The following is an 18,084-nucleotide window of genomic DNA, read 5'->3' on the forward strand; positions in this document are numbered from 1 at the left end:
ATCTTTGTAGCATCATTTGACAGTATCACCATCTGCATGGCTGATATATCCCCTAACTCAGTGTTCAGGGGCACATTGATCAGCGTTCAAGTCATACTCCCAGTCAGCACCCAGCCCGAGCCGGGGAAGCTGAAGATCCAACCAGCGAACCAAATTCTGTGATTAATCCTGGTCACATGCCACCTGAGGCATATTGCGCATAGACTGAGACTCAATGTTCAGACTGCCTGCCATGCAACTTAATCAATAACCTTTACTGCCAACACTGTGCTACCTTCTCTCTGATATGTATTTGTACGTGTGTCCTTAAGTCACTACCATATGAATTATCTTAACTGCTATGAAAACTCATAAAGCTTATCTCCTGGATCTCTGACCTAGCTACAGTGAGAAAGTAAGAAATGCTGTAGAGTCCTGAAATATAGCTGTACCCATGACACTACAATGGTGTTAGGATGCCATCTGGGCTAAAAAAATAATTACCCATCACCTACTAGCCCAGGGAATAAGCCTAATTACTTAGGTGAAAGATATTGGTGTTGCCTATGCCTCCCACGATTATGCCCCTCAATTTGAATGAACAACACAGCTGTGGACTGTTTATTCTGTACTGTAATGGTAACACATTGTCAATCAACTTTCCACTTAATGGATTTACTGTAATCTTAACTAAGTCCCTCTTGCTTTTGCTTAAACTTTTTTCTATCCTCAGTGTACCCCACAAGGCCAACTCACTTTTGCTTTCCTAATGTCGATCTTGGGTGTATTTTTCCTATGCTGTCTTTAAAACCTCTATTTTTTTTCTCCTTCTCCCACCATCTACACACTTTTTCTCTGTTTCCCCACAGTTAGTTCTCTAGCTCATCACCTATATTTTCTGTTTTCCTCTTCCATATCTCCCTCCAAAATGTTTTTTTTCCTATACCACTCTTCTCGGTTCTAATTAATCTTCCTCTCTCATATACATGGGGCTTGGAAATTTTACCTGACACCTCATATCCAAAGGATTAAACCTATTAACCGAAGACTGAAAAAAATAGAGGCAACACTCAGATGAGAAGAAAACCACCTCCCTGTCTGCTGGGATTCCTATCAGAGTGTTCTCCCAAGGCTCTGGTTGAGGTTTCCATCTTCTGTGTCAGCCCCCAGCCATTACGGGCTTGATACGGCCTTCCCTTCACCCCCCTTTCCCCCAGTCTGCTGGAATGGAGAAGGCACGTCTTTACCTGTTTCCTCCATCTTGTGCCAGAGCCTCCTGTTGTGTTCCCTCAGCTTTCTGGCTGTGAAGTCAGCATTTCTATGTATTCAGCGCCTCCCCCAGCCTCTGTGTTTGGGTCCTCCTCTCCTCTACTGTTCCTCAGAGCTTTCTCAAATACAGTGAAACTTATCTGATCCTAGCATGTTGTCCACAGGGTGCTGAATAGCAAAACCAAAAACTGACGTCTCCATTCGGTTTTCACTTAAACTGGAATTGGGACATCTGTAAGGAGCAGCAGAGATTGAGGTTGAGGTAGAGAGGCCAGCATGAGTTTATGCTCCGCTAACATTTAAAATATTAATTTTCACAAGCACAAGGCCTGGAAATTTTTATTATTTTAAAAGGAAAACCTAGGTTCTGCAGAAGCTGTTGGAAGTCATCCACACTAGTTTCCTACTCCCCATAAATGAGTGGAATTTTCAAGCCTTGGATACTATTATCCTCAGTAGATTCATTTAGTATGTTGATGTGAAAGATACTAAGCTTCAGAGAATACATATCTCCTTCTAAAGCACTGTAAATTTCCCCTATAAAGGAAACATTTTCTGCATGTTTCATTAAAGATGAGACCTCTCCTTTGTTGGAAGAGTTAATAGAATACTAAGGCCAAAACAACAGCCTCGAGTGGAAACGTAGCATCTGAAGCAATCACTATCAAAAGTTTCATTTGGGCCTTTTAATCTGAAAAGCAGTTACTATCATTTTCTGGGAGTTGGAAGTACTTAAATCAGACACCATCTTGGCCCTCAAATTACTGAAGACCCAGTTCAGCAAATGGTGTGTTCTCTAATTTATATAGTTTTTAACAGAAACACGCCTTGACTGGATGCACCATACTGTTTTTAGGTGAATTTTATAGGCTTTATGGTACCTAATTTCAACATGCTTTCTTAGGGCTGAGGTGGAATATCTTTATATTGTGTTGACAGGAGCAATGTTTTTCATAATATACAATCCACCTGAACTGGATCATCATATCAGACTAAGGAAATTCCCAAACATTGTTCTTTTTTATCATATATTTTGTTCCACAGATTTCAAAATGGAGGCCTTGTGCCTAAAAATGCATGGTTGGCTGTACTGGGAAAGTTGATTAGAGAATCCGAGCATTCAGCAGACCTGATATGATCATATGACTATCTGTGTATTATTTTTCCTGGGGCACAACCTGAATGATTCCAAATACCTTCAGAGGAGCTGGATTTGAGAGGAGCTGGACTGGTGTAAAAGTTCTGGCCTAACTGGATGTGCCCCATCCTCATTAAAAAGATTAAAGTATGCTAATATATCAAAAGATAATGCAATCTATTCTAATATTTTATATCAAGCAGTTTTATTTAAAAGGTATTTTATCTAAATATACGTTACCAACTTTTTCAGTAAAAGCAAATGTGTACATGCTATATTCTTTTTATGTTAGTAGCTATTACTATCACAGGTAAGAGGACTATACATTTAAAACTAAAGAAAGAAAGAAAGAAAGATGACAAACTAAAAGCATAAAGCAATAGGTGTGTATCTTTAAATTCCTCTGTCCTTACATTGGCTATAAATATTATTTCATTAATTAAAATATTTTGCTCATTGCACTGTTTTGTGTTTTTCTTGAAAAACAGATAAAGAAAAAATGTTACATTTTCAACAGAATTCTCAACTCTTAGATCAAAACCTATTAAAAAGTTAGCTCCTCGACTGAAATAAACTTTTAGTTTGTGCTGAAAGAAGGGATGTACCAATACCACATTGTCAGAATCCTCCTTTTTATTTTTATTTCACGAAGTGCAACACTTCAGCAGTAAACTGGGCAACACAGAACAAAATTAATTGCAACTGATATACTACAAATGTTTTCCACAAGCCTATCTAACTGCTCTTGGTTTAATTACATCCAACATTTTTGCCACTACATCCCTTTACATTACCAAAAAATAAAAAAAAAATAAAAAGAAAATTCACTCAATAAATAAATAAATAAAAAGTTTGGCCCACTGCAAAAATTACAGATGTAATTAGCAAAGCAGTAATAACCAAATGGGGATGAACAAGATAGACATTAATTTGCTGATGAGCAATAATACTACATTTAACTTAATGTAGAAATAACAGAAAAAAGTTGGGACCCTTATACATGATTTTCAGATGTTTATTGCAGAAAGTTTTAATTCAGCTAACAAAGTGCAAGTGAGAATTTTAATTTAGAAATGTTCCAAATATTGCACAAATTGCATACTGTTTTCCCATGCGTTACTACATGTATCCATACCATTTTGTGTGCCTGGGGTAGGGAAAGTCAATTAACATACTGCCCACAAAATGTAAATGTTTTATATTTTCAGGTATGAATGTGTGAAGCAGAACAAATCACTAGTCAGAGCTGTTGTCAGAATAAGACTTGTCTGACTGAAGAGAGAGGGGCACCTTCCCCTCAAAAAAACCCACTTAGTAGAAGCTTAAGAAAGCTTGCTGTGGTTTATTTAAAATGATCACATTATCACGAGGTTTACAACAGACATTTGAATGAACACATAAATCTGATGAAATGTAAAAGAAATCCTAACTAATTTCTGGGTTGCTTTCTTTTATATTTCTTTTTCTTCCTTTAAGGATTTTGTCACTCTAGCTGCCATATTAAACTACATTGCCACCACAAAAGTCTTACGCAAAACTAACACACAAGTTTCTCTCTTGTAGTGAAAGAATTAGACAAAAGTTTTGAAAATAAGGCAACAAAACATTCCAATACTGAATAAAATGAATTTATGGGAACACATTTAATATAACTTAACAAAAATGTCAGATTATTGACAGTTGTTCATACACACACTTACCTCAATAGCTCTCTTAATATACGGAATCTGTGTGCCACTGTCCAGATCTTCATTTATAATAAGTCTTCTAGCCCATTGACCTGCCCTGACAACACCACTACCATGAATTAAAACCATCAGTTTATCTGGATTTGTCAATGCATCCTCACTCATAAAGATAAAACTCTTTGGCTCACTCTCAGTAGCATCTACCTGAAATTTAAAAAAAAATAAATTTTACAATAAAAATACATTCTGGTGCATTAACCAACATATTAAGAAAACCTAACAGCTGCAATTATAAAGTAGCATTGGAATTTATACACGACATTACTACTATTTATTTGCATTATGTTAGCACCTAAAAGCCACAATGTGTTTGATGCTGTACAAAGAATAAAGACAAAACCTGCTCTAAAGACCTTGCGATCTAATTTGAAAAGCAAAAAAGTACATTACAACTAAGAACACTTATACTGCTTCAGATAGAAGTAGGAAGTATGATTAAGTATGAAAGGTACAAAGAGTAAAACGCACAGAATTTAGAAGTTCACATAAATTTACTGACAGAAAATAAAGCCCACAAAAGGTCTACCTGGGAGAAAAAAGAAAAAAAAAGGTAATTTGTCACATCTTATTTGCCAGAAGCAGCAATAATAGATCATATAGAAAACATATAAAAGTGAAAAAGTCCTAGCATTCCATTTCAGTCCCCACAACATAAATAGCCAATAATCCAAATATGAAACAGCAGCATATATTTAGTCCATTATAAACCTTAAGAGAACAGGTATCTACATACAAAACAAAAAATACAGGAATCCAATTTTGGACTAAAGAGTGGCTTTGAGTGAGTGCATTGTTGTGCTGCCTCAGGAACAGCCTGAGAAGTAGATTGTGATTCAAGGAGCCACAATCTGACATCCAATGTCCCCCTTTCTCTGGAGGCTGGGGAAGCGAACTGCACCAGTTATGTACCTGGTGCACACTACTGAAGCACCAGCACAACTATGCTGACCTGAATGTTGAGGGGGCAGAGCCACAGGTCCCACCTATTGCTTGTTCCCTTCTGCCCACAATAATAAGCAGCAGGAGAGGAGTGAATGCAGTGAGCTACTCTCCCACAGCATGTGTAACTGATGCAGGCTTGTAAGGGGGGTGCCTTGTATCACCTTGCTTCCCTGTGTGACTGTGCAAGTCAGAACCATATGTTTGGGGGCAGGATACAGCAAATCAATGACTGTTGAAGAAACAGGGACCTCTGCTTCTCTAGAACAAAAATACGAAAGCTTCTGAACAATTAAGATACAGCTAGAAGTTTTGTATCAAGTCAGTTTGTCTTCTGTGCATGTGCCTTCTTTCATCCTTTCAAAATTCAAAGGGCATGATATTACAAAAACGTTTCTTAGTAAAAGTAGTCTTTACTCATACAAGCAGTCTTACTGAAGTTAATAAGATGGCCTGTGTACGTAAGGACCACTCACCTGAGTAAAGCTCAAAGTCACAACCAATTACAGCTCAAATAAATTGGTTAGTCTCTAAGGTGTCATAAGTACTCCTTTTCTTTTAGCTCCTACTTTGATACAAAACCTTACTCCTGTTGTGTTTCATACATTCTGCCTCCAAACAGCATACAATTTTGGGAAAAATGGAGCCGCAGTCCCCCCACTTTAAAATAGGGAATATACTTCCCTTCTTTGACTAGTCTAGTTAAACAATAGGAGACAATCCCTACTCAAAAGAGCTTGAAATATGTATGTACAGTACATAGCACAATGAGGTTCTAATCTTTGCTGGAGCATCTAGGCACTACCATCACAAAAACTGACAGTATTAACAACAACAACAATACAAACAAAGACTGCAGCCATGTTGGGAGTGGGAGAAGCAAAACTTTAGCTCTCAAATGATATCTAGTAAGTTGAACTTGAGTTTTGCAAACAATTTGAACATTTAAGAAAATAGAAATAGCCACAATTAAGATGAAAATGTAAACTGAAAAAAAGGATAATTTACTGTACACTTTAATACACTGCACTAATCACATGCACTAGAAGGCATAATATTAACTAGTACACACTTTTTAAATAGGTTAATGCTGAACAGAAGCGGGGGGGGGGAACCTTATTCCCTTTGTCAACTTAATTACATTTGGAAACTTTTCTTCAAACCAATGTGCCTTCAAACAGCAATAATTCATTAAATGCTTTCACTAAGGAATGCACATAAAGGTCATTTTTGTGCACAACCTCACTTTATTGACAAATCAGCCTACAATACCATTTAGTTCTAGTCAGAGTGAGACAACATAAAGCAATTTGTATCTATTAACAATTCGCAGTTTTAGATGTGCTCATGAACTTTCAACTATGATCTTAACTCTGCTCTTTCCTTTAAACAAATTAAATAAACTCAGCAAAACTAAAAAAGTTTAGTTTAAAAATTAGAGTCAGTTCAGTAACTCCTCAGTTAACGCTGTAGTTATGTTCCTGAAAAATGTGACTTTAAGCAAAACGATGTTAAGCGAATCCAATTTCCCTATAAGAATTAATGTAAATGGGGGGGGTTAGGTTCCAGGGAAATTTTTTTTGCCAGACAAAAAGCATTATATACATTTTAAACACTTTTAAACAAGCAATTTAATACAGGTATTAAACATGCTGGCAGCCCCCCATCAGCTCCCCTACGCCACCCACCCCCCCAGCAGACCCCGCAGATCAGTGCCTTCCTCCTGCTCCCCCCAGCTGGGGGGAGGAGCGAGGATGCAGCACACAGCTTCCCCACTCCCTCCCTTGCCTCCTGAATGCCGCAAACTAGCTGATTGCCGTGGGCAGGAGGCAGGGGAGAGGAGAGGCTTCCCCCCAGCGCCGTGTCCTTGCTCCTCCCCCGAGCATCCTGAATGCCGCAAGACAGCTGATTGCCATGCATGGGCAAGAGGCAAGGGAGCAGGGTGAAGGCGCTGATCTGCGGGGTCTGCTGGCATGTGGCAGGTGCTGGGGGATGGTGGGACATAGGGGAACTGATAGGGGGGCTGCCAGCATGTTTAATACCTGTATTAAACTCCTTGTTTAAAATTGTTTAAGACTTATATAATAATAAATATACACTTTTTCCACCAGCAACAGAACAACACTTTGCACACATTTCATCAATAAATGGGGTTAAAGAGATTAAACTATTGAATAAACAGAGACAGTGCAGTATCAAAATATGCATAAAATCCTACCTATATCTAAACCTGGCAGCTATACATCATACTGCCTTGCATGACACACAAGTTCAATTTCAAGTCTTTGGATAGCCCCAGCATTGTGAGAACCTGGTATTTTTCCTGAATAATAAAACAAACCCTAAAAGGAAATGATGAGGCCACTAAAATTGCTTATTAAGAAACATTACGAAAATCATAGATCTAGAAGCCCACAGAGAAAGAGGAATGGGTGGAATCACTTACGTGTTTGACTAGTGAGTGGAAACAACTGTTACTGGATGTGAAAGAGACACACTTGAACATCAGTGAGGGGGCACAGGTTTGCTAACTTCTAAAAACATCTGCAATGTGATCAAGGAGTCTGAACAGATGGTTCTATATAAAGCTGCCTAGTCCATTTTATTTTTCAGTCCTCACAATATTGAATCACTAGGTTGTTGTTTTTCATTCTAACCAGGAAAATGTGAAAGCTACCAATGCTCATAACTCCACCCCCCTTCTTGCAGACAAGGTAATAAGCTACCAAAAAAGCAGCTTTCATAGATAGATGCAGTGAGGAGCAGGTAGCTGCCTGCTCAAAGGGTGGACCCTTCAACTTTGTTAGCACCACATTTAAGTCCCAGAGAGGAACAGGATGTATGACATTGAGATGTAACCTTTAGGAATCTGAGCCCTGGTCTACACTATAAGTTTGGGTCGAATTTAGCAGCGTTAGATCAATTTAACCCTGCACCCATCCACATGACAAAGCCATTTACTTTGACTTAAAGGGCTCTTAAAATCGATTTCTGAACTCCTCCCGCGATGAGGAGATTAGCACTGAAATCGACCTTGCCACGTTGAATTTGAGGTAGTGTGGTCGCAATTTGACGGTATTGGCCTCAGGGAGCTATCCCAGAGTGCTCCCTTGTGACCACTCTGGACAGCGCTCTCAACTCAGATGCACTGGCCAGGTAGACAGGAAAAGGCCCGCGAACTTTTGAATCTCATTTCCTATTTGGCCAGCGTGGCAAGCTGCAGGTGAGTGCAGATCTCATCAGCAGAGGTGACCATGATGGAGTCCCAGAATCGCAAAAGAGCTCCAGCGTGGACTGAATGGGAGGTTCTGGATCTGATCACTGTATGGGGAGACGAATCCATGCTATCAGAACTCCGTTCCAAAAGATGAAATGCCCAAACATTTGAAAAAATCTCCAAGGGCATGAAGGACAGAGGCTATAACAGGGACCTGCAGCAGTGCCGCGTGAAACTTAAGGAGCTCAGGCAAGCCTACCAAAAAAACAGAGGCAAACGGCCGCTCGGGGTCAGAGCCCCAGACATGCCGCTTCTATGATGAGCTGCGTGCCATTCTAGGGGGTGCAGCTACCACTACCCCACCCCTGTGCTTTGACTCCATCAATGGATTATCACGCAACAGGGACGTGCATTTTGGGGATGAGGAAGATGAGGAGGAGGAGGAGAAACTGTTTTCCCCAAGAGCCAGGAGCTGTTTCTCACCCTGGACCTGGAGCCAGTACCCCCCGAACTTAACCAAGGCAGGTTCCCGGACACACCAGGTGGAGAAGGCACCTCTGGTGAGTGTACGTTTGTAAATATAATACATGGTTTAAAAGCAAGCGTGTTTAATGATTAATTTGCGGCCAGTACAGCTACTGGAAAAGTCTGTTAACGTGTCTGGGGATGGAGCAGAAATCCTCCAGGGACATCTCCATAAAGCTCTCCTGGATGTACTCCCAAAGCCTTTGCAAAAGGTTTCTAGGGAGGGCAGCCTTATTCCATCCTCCATAGTAGGACACTTTAGAATGCCAGGCCAGTAGCACGTAGTCTGGAGTCATTGCATAACAAAGCATGGCAGCATATGGTCCCGGTGTTTGCTGGCATTCAAGCAACATCCGTTCTTTATCTCTCTGTGTTATCCTCAGGAGAGCGATATCATTCATCGTCACCTGGTTGCAATAGGGTAATTTTATTAAGGGGACATTCAGAGGTGGTCGTTCCTGCTGGGCTGTTTGCCTGTGGCTGAACAGAAATCTTCCCTGCTGTTAGCCATGCGGTGGAGGGGAGAGGTGAAGTGATCATCACAGAGAATTGTGGGGGTGGAGGGGGTTAATTGGGTTTGTGCTGCACGTTAACCTGAAAACCTCAGCCCCTTCTTTTAAATTGCCAACCCATTTTAAATGGCCAACCCAACGGCTGTTTGGTATGGGAAATGAGGGCGCTGCTGTTTGAAACCATTCCCACATGTTATGAAGGTTAAAGAAGCCAAAAAACTGTGGCTTACCATGGCTGCCTGCAAGCCGAATTCTGCTGCCCGCCAGCCCTACGTGTGTGATCTCTCACACCAAACCGGCAGACCCTCAATATAAGAGGCAAAATGCGACCTTGTACCGAATGCACATGTGCTATGTAATGTTAACAGCAAGGTTCACCCTGAAAGAGTCTACCCATTGTTCTCCAAAATGTGTCTTTTTAACTACTACTCTCCCCTTTTTTTCCTCCCGCAGCTGCAAATGTTTCTACGCTCCCCCTATCATCTCCGTCCCAGAGGCTAGCGAAGATTAGAAGGCAGAAAAAAAAAGCACTCGTGATGAAACGTTCTCTGAGCTCATGCAGTCCTCCCACACTGAAAAAGCCCAGCAGAATGCATGCAGGCAGACAATGTTAGAGTCCAGGAAAGCACAATAGGAACACGAGGATAGGTGGCGGGATGAAGATAATAAGTGGCAGATTGAAGATGATAGCTGGCGTCAGCTTGCTGACAGAAGGCAGGAGTCAACTGGAGGATCAAACTGATATGCTCCGGCATATGGTTGAGGTGCAGGAAAGGCAGCATGAGCACAGACCCCCGCTACAGCCTCTGTGTAACCAACTGCCCTCCTCCCCAAGTTCCATAGACTCCTCACCCCGAAGCCCAAGAACGCGGTGGGGGGCCTCCAGGCACCCAACAGTCCACCCCAGAGGACTGCCCAAGCAACAGAAAGCTAGCATTCAATAAACTTTAAAATGCAGTGTGGCCTTGTCCTTCCCTCCTCCCCCACACCTCACGGGCTACCTTGGCAGTTATCCCCCTATTTGTATGACGAATTATTAAAGAATGCATGAATTTGAAGCAACAATGATTTTATTGCCTCTGCAAGCGGTGATCGAAGGAGGGAGAAGAGGGTGGGTTAGCTTACAGGGAAGTAGAATGAACAAAGGGGCAGGGGTTTTCATCAAGGAGAAACAAACAGAACTTTCACACCGTAGCCTGGCCAATCATGAAACTGGTTTTCAAAGCTTCTCTGATGCACACCATGCTCTCTTGTACTCTTCTAACCGCCCTGGTGTCTGGCTGCACATAATCAGGGGCCAGGTGATTTGCCTCAACCTCGCACCCCACCATAAACATCTCCCCCTTACTCTCACAGATATTGTGGAGCGCACAGCAAGCAGTAATAACAATGGGAATATTGGTTTCGCTGAGGCCTAACCAAGTCAGTAAACTGTGCCAGCGTGCTTTTAAATGTACAAATGCACATTCTACCACCATTCTGCACTTGCTCGGCCAGTAGTTGAACAGCTCCTGACTACTGTCCAGGCTACCTGTTTATGGCTTAATGGGTCATGACATTAAGGAGTAGGCTGGGTCCCCAAGGATAACTATAGGCATTTCAACATCCCCAACGGTTATTTTCTGGTCTGGGAAGAAAGTCCCTTCTTGCAGCTGTTCAAACAGACCAGAGTTCCTGAAGATGCGAGCGTCATGTACCTTTCCCGGCCATCCCACGTTGATGTTGGAGAAACATCCCGTGATCCACTGAAAAGTACCCCTTTCGGTTTATGTACTCGCTGCCTTGGTGCTCCTGTCCCAAGATAGGGATATGCCTTCCATCTATCGACCAACCACAGTTAGGAATCCCATTGCAGCAAAGCCATCCACTATGACCTGTACATTTCCCAGAGTCACTACCCTTGGTAGCAGCAGCTCAGTGATTCCATTGGCTACTTGCATCACAGCAGCCCCCACAGTAGATTTGCCCATTCCAGATTGATTCCCGACTGACCCGTAGCTGTCTGGCATTGCAAGCTTCCAGAGTGCTATCACCACTCGCTTGTGAACTGTGAGGGCTGCTCTCATCTTGGTATTCCGGTGCTTCAGGGCGGGGACAGCAAGTCACAAAGTTCCATGAAAGTGCCCTTACGCATGCGAAAGTTCCGCAGCCATTGGGAATCGTCCCAGACCTGCAACACTATGAGGTCCCACCAGTCTGTGCATGTTTCCCAGGTGCAGAATTGGCGTTCCACAGCATGAACCTGCCCCATTACCACCATGATGTCCACACTGCCAGGGCCCGTTCTTTGAGAGAAGTCTGTGTCCATGTCCTCATCACTCTCCTCACCGTGCTGCCGTCGCCTCCTCACCTGCTTTTGCAGGTTCTGGTTCTGCATATGCTGCTGGACAATGTGCGTGGTGTTTAGAACAGTCATAACTGCTGCAGTGATCTGAGCAGGCCCCATGCTTGCCATGGTATGGCATCTGCAGGAGAGCAGAGTGACAGCAGAAGTGGCGGGTGGATGACGATGCTGACAGCAATATGATGCCCGCACGGAAAAAGGCACAAAACGATTGTCAGACGTTGCTTTCAAGGAGGGAAGGATGGGGGAGCAAGGGATAAGCTGGCAGCAGACAGTGCAGTATGACTGCTACTGTCATCATCTCCTGGGTCCTCGCGGTGCTGCTGGCTGGGAGAGCAGCCTGAGGCAGAATGGCCCCCCTCAAGGATTGAACTCACAACCCTGGGTTTAGCAGGCCAATGCTCAAACCACTGAGCTATCCCTCTGCCAATATTTCAGGCAGGACTGAAACTCCATTAGACAAAACTTAAAGAAGAGCATGACCTGAGTCACTCCCATTTATGCCCAGGCGTCCCTTACAGACAGACCTCACCAAGATCTACCAGGAGCACCCTGTCTGCCCAGGCGCCCCGACCGACCTCACCAAGGCCAGCCAAGAGCACCCAGGAGACAACAAGGACAGCTACCAGTCGTAATGCACCATCTGCTGCCACAAGGCAATGAGCTGCTGCTGTGTAGCAATGCAGTCCCGCGTCTGCCAGCACCCAGGATACATACGGTGATGGTGAGCTGAGTGGGCTCCATGCTTGCTGTAGTATGGCGTCTGCATGAGTAACCCAGGAAAAAAGGTGCAAAACGATTGTCTGTCGTTGCTTTCACGGGGGGGGGGGGGGGGAGGCCTGACGACACGTACCCAGAACCACCTGCGACAATGCTTTTTGCCCCATCAGGCATTGGGATATCAACCCAGAATTCCAATGGGCGGTGGAGACTGCAGGAACTGTGGGATAGGTACCCACAGTGCAACACTCGGGAAGTCGATGCTAGCCTCGGTACCGTGGACGCACTCTGCCAACTTAATGGTCTTAAGTGGGGACACACAATCGACTGTATAAAACAGATTTCTAAAAAATCTACTTCTATAAATTCGACCTAATTTCATAGTGTAGACATAGCCTGAGTGACAGAGAACTAGAAAATACAGAGCAGCCTGCAATTAAAAGGTGAAAAACAGAAATAGCTTCCATGTGAACTCTGACTGAACTAATCAGTAGTCCTTGTTGTTTCAGGTAGAACAATTTTAACAGGCCAGAACATGTTGGATAGAGGCATGACTGGCAAAACACTCTTCTGCTTTGACTATGAACAGAAATGTTTCCATTGTAAGCAGCCATCTCCTAGATATTTCTGCTATTCAGGAAGATGTTTAGCACATTTCCTGAACACTACCTCCTGAGGCATTAACCAAGGAGCATCCAGGCTGTCAGATGGAAAGCAGCCAGGTTGGGATGTAGCAGGCAACCATGGTCTTAGGAGATCAAGTTGAGTTCTGAAGGAAGTGTCAAAGGAGCCCTGGAAGTTAGACTCAGCAAACTAACTGGGGGGGCGGATAGCTCAGTGGTTTGAGTATTGGCCTGCTAAACCCAGGGTTGAGCCATACCAGTGTTATGAGGATTATGCAAGCATGAGCTTGCTTGAACTTGAGCAACACCTGGGAAGGAGTGGAGTGGGAGGGAAGGCATACAACAGTTTGTCTTTTCAAGAGAGCAGGAAAGCATCCAGAGGTCTTGCGCTGGAACAAAATTGGCATTTCTGTTGAGAGGAGTGGCAAACAGGTCTATGTGATGGATCCCCCAGGTCTGAAGTATGAATCTGACAAACTCCATTATGAGAGACCACCATGATCTCAACTGAATGATCTGCTCAGTTGATCCCCCAAGCTGTTCTGAGCCCCAGGAAGGTGGGAGGTTTTGAGACGTATTGCACTTGTGATGCAAAACTCCCAAAGATGTATTGTCTATTGACAGAGATGACCTGATCTGGCTGCTCCCTGCCTATTCACACAGAACATCACTCCAGTCTTGTCCATGAAGATGAAGATTCTGTCCCTATATACGAGGGAGAAATACTCAACAGATCAAATGAACAGCCCACAACTCCCACACATTTATGTGGAGATTGAACTCTTCTTGGGCCCACAGACCTTGAGTTTGTTAGTTTCTTGGTGATCTCCCCAGCCAACAGAAGAAGCATGAGGCATTGCTTCAATGAGAGTCAGTATGAGTAAGGCAGGGGCAAAGGGAACTCCCACACATACATTGGCTGAGTCCATCCATCAGTCCAAGGGGTTATCACTCCTGCAGCATGTCCAATTGTTGAAGAGCCAAAGATTACACTGACCTTAACCAGCCCTACAATTTCCTGAGACAAATTCTGGCATGCTGAACCACCAACACGCAGGAGCCCATGTGCCCCAACAGCCTGAGGCAATTTTTCACTGTTGTAATCAATGGGCTTTGAGATCTATGGAAATGCTTAATATTGTCTGGAATCTGGCTTAAGGTAGGAGCACCACAGCTACAGTAGAATTCAGAACCATTTCTGTAACATATTCTTTGGAGAAAATATTAGCTTGTCCTCACTTATGAATAGACCCAAAACACTGCAGAGGGATCATATTCTGAAGAGGCTGACTTCTACTAGGAGCTTGGATCAACCTCATACCAGCCATCCATCCAAGTAAGGAAATACTTACAACCCTGCTTTCCTTAGGAATGCAGCCACCATGCATTTTGTAAATATTTTTTCGGAAGCAGACAGGGCAAAGGGTAGGGCTGTAAACTGAAAATGGGGTCACTGACTAGAAATTTTAGGCATCTCTTGTTGCTTTGATGGAGAGAGACAAGAAAATACTCATCCTTCAAGTGGATGGCCACATACCAATTGCTGGGATCCAGAGAAAGAATGATGGAGGCCAGGGTAATTGCATGAAACTTTCTTTTCTTTACATATTTGTTCAGATTTTGCAGGTCTAAAATGGGTCTGAGACTTCCTTTTGTTTTTGGAATTAGGAATTAACGTGAATAGAACCCCTTCCCTTAGAGAAGAAAGGCAACCTCTCCTATAGCTGTCAAATGGATAAAGAGACTGGACCTCCTGAAGGAGGACAGCCTTGTAAGAAGGGTCCCTGAAAAAGGATGGGGCACAGTGGGGAAGGGGAAGGAGGAATGGAAATAAACTGCAGGGACTATCCCTGTTCCACAGTACTTAGGATTCATCGACTTGTGATAATAGGGGACCAAGAAGATAGAAAGTGGGAAAATCTGTTGGAAAAATAGGGAAAGGAGAAATTGGAACAACTGGATCTGGCACTCTGTACTTAACAAGGCAGGCAAACAGACTGCTTGGGATTGTCTGACTGTCTAGAGAAACCAGCTGAAGAAGAAAAGTGAGGAAGAGATGGTCTTCTCCTATGATTTTCCTAGACTGGTCAGGCTGTCTCAGTGGAAAAAAGGTCTGCAGAGACAGAGTAGAATTGCTTCCTTTTTAGGGAAAGGAGTGTAAATTCCCAACTATTTCAAAGCGGGCCTTCAATCTTTGAGACTGGAACATCTCATCTGTCTTCTGGGAGAACAGCATGAGACCCCCAAAAGGGAAGATTCTGGATCATCTGCTAGACCTCTTGCAGTAGACCCGAAGACTGAAGCCACGAATATCTGTGCACAGATATTGTAGATGCCATGGCTCTAGCTGAATCTGCCCTGTCAAAGGACATTTGTAGAAAGGTGGGAGCTACCAGCTTGCTCTAACAGAGCCTGGAATTCCTGTCTGGCCTCCTCTGGCAACTTTTCTGAGAACTTCAGCATATTATCTCAAAAGGAGAAGTCATATCTTGTCAGTAATGCTTGTTAGTTACCAGTGCACAATTGTAGACCTGATGTAGAATACATTTTCACCAGTTTAATTTATTTGCATCCTTGTTGTTTGAGGTGAAAACAGATGACCCTGATATGCTTTTTCATTTACGTCCAAAACAACCAAAGAACCTGGCAAGGTATGGGTATAAAAATGTTTGTAGCCTTGAGAAGGTACCTGAGGTACCTTTTCTTGGTTCTTTTGGATGTCAGAGGAAGGAAGGGTGGTGTTTGCCACAAAGATTTTGTAGGCTCTACATAGCCTCATTGATAGGGAGAACCACTCTAAAAGGCCCTGCTGAACCCAGCATTTCCATGAGTCTCGACAAGAACTCTCCTGGTTCATCTCAGCAGGGATATCAAGATGGGTAGCTACTCTCTTTAAAAGGTGTGGGTAAGCCTTGTAGTCATCTTGGACTGGTGAGATATCCTGAGAAGCTGCAGTTTCATCTGGTAAGGATGAGGACAAATGCAAAGGAGGCTAAGGCTGATCCTAATGCAGCATACAGAGTGGATCTTGCAGGTTTTGCTCAGTATCAATGACAACTATCCTAAGGAAGTCCAGGAGGATAACATGTTGTCTAGCAGGACACTGAAAAGGCTGAGGAGTTGGAGAGGATCTGCATGAGGGACACATGCCCCATTGGTTCCAATAGGGTCATTGGTACAGCACAGTACCCCAGCCATGAGAACTCCAAGGTTCCATTTCTCTGAAATGTCTCTGTAGTTCCAGTGGGTAGCAGCAATAAAACTCTCACAGTGATGGAGTAAGAGAGTGATGTCATCTGTCTTCAGAGTGAAGGACAAAAAAGCCTACCCACCCTCCAAGGAGGACCAGAAGTCAGATGATCATGGTGGTGCGGTACAAGGAGATGACAAGGTCCAGGGATGGCATTCTGGAGATGTCAGTACCAGGGATACCCAGGGTAGGTTTACCCTCGACTGCACCTGTGGAGAAAATGCCAGAGGCCCTGATGTTTTATCCTCACACAGTCCTGAGTGCTGATCAGAAGCCTGAATTAAGTCCGTAACCAGGGCCTGAAGATGCGCCAGTACCGGGTGAGCTGTCTCCTATACCATCAGCACCAAAAGGCAAAGTCTTGTGCTCCTGCACATCCCACTGGCAGAACCAGTACCGAGAGACTTTCCTGTTGCTGATGTTGCTGCACAGCAATAGTCAGTACCATGGCAAGGGTCAGTCTCAGCCAGTGCTGAGGTCCATGACCCCTAGTGAAAAGAGGCCAGTACCAGAGAGCATCCCATGCCAGAGGACACTGTCCCCTGTCCTCCGAAGTGCTTATTGGTGGACGGCACCAGGGACCATGACCATCTAGCAGAACTAAGTCTCAGCTCCTTGGACAAATTTAACCTCTTGTGCTTATTCCTTGGCACCAGAGGTCCTGCCTCAGCAACAGTATCCAGTTGCGTACTCTGTACTGATGCCAAAACACTCAGTGCACACTCCAAGTGGGAAGGCTCACAAGGCAAATGCAGGGCAGCCTCCATAATATGGCACAGTCTCACCTGCCTTTCTTCATCCAGTGCTTAGTTTCTGCAAATTTGTCAGTGGTCCTTAACGTGACCTTCGCTGAGGCACTTTAGGCAGGTGGAAGAAGGCATACATTTTTTGCAGCTGGCACAAGGTTTAAATCCCAGAGACTGAGGTATACACCTATACCAGATGTCAGCACTCCGTAACAAGAGGGAACTGACACTCCATGAAAATAGTGAAGAAAACCAACAAATGAAGCATATACTAACCTAAGTAACTAATTATGCTAACAAACAGCATCAACTATTTACAGAAGAAAAAACAAAATCTCTGTAAGGGAAGAAAACTTGAAGCAGCAAGCTGACATGCTCCAATTATCCATCACAGGCAGTAGTAAGGAACTGAGAGTGTCTGGGGCCACTCCACCCTTTTTATCATACAGCAGCATAAGGCAGCAGAAGGTGCACGCAGAGCCTCAAAGGGTAACGCTAAAGGAAAAAAAAGTCTCCAACTCTGGTGCACTAGGTGCGCGCACCCCCCCCGAAGTGGAATGGACATGTGTAATCACTTGAAGAGGAAATGTTTTTTTGTTTTGCTTTCTGCTATTGATTCTACATCTGAATAAAATACTGCTGCTGAAGATGTAATCCAAAAATGTAAAGAATGAGTAACAGACAAAACTGCTATTTGACAACAAAAATAAAGATGAGAGAACTTCAAGTGCAGCCACCCTGAACTTCCAACACATGGATTTTCTACACACTATTGAAATCCTACTGAGAAAAAAAAAAGTAACACAGTCCTAAAGTATGTTAGAGAAGTTTAAACATTCTTCCACAAACACCATCAGCCCTCCTAAGGTACTAGTACCCATGCAACATCCCCCATTCCCTTAGCTATATCATTCCCTCAGCTATATGGCCTATAGGAAAGACCCTACAGGGAGGAACCCCACCCAGAGACCGAACCCAACATAGGAGCTACAGAAAGCTGTTCAAGCAGGGACTGAAAGACAGTGATCATGCTAATCTCTGCTTTCTGCAGTTTTCACTCGGCTGATAGCTGTT

At 43.6% G+C, this 18,084-nt stretch overlaps 1 protein-coding gene across 6 annotated transcripts in view; it reads right to left on the bottom strand.

Moving 5' to 3' along the window:
* The window catches only part of ARB2A (ARB2 cotranscriptional regulator A), a 363,023-nt gene that overhangs the window by 279,966 nt on the left and 64,973 nt on the right, over window positions 1-18,084 (bottom strand). For all 6 annotated transcript variants that reach the window (XM_077817192.1, XM_077817193.1, XM_077817189.1 and 3 more), the window contains one exon: window positions 4,087-4,278. In XM_077817192.1, coding sequence (XP_077673318.1) covers window positions 4,087-4,278 — 192 coding nt within the window. The remainder of the gene's footprint in view (window positions 1-4,086; window positions 4,279-18,084) is intronic.

Source organism: Eretmochelys imbricata, chromosome 5, assembly GCF_965152235.1.
Source record: "Eretmochelys imbricata isolate rEreImb1 chromosome 5, rEreImb1.hap1, whole genome shotgun sequence".
NCBI lineage: Eukaryota > Metazoa > Chordata > Testudines > Cheloniidae > Eretmochelys > Eretmochelys imbricata.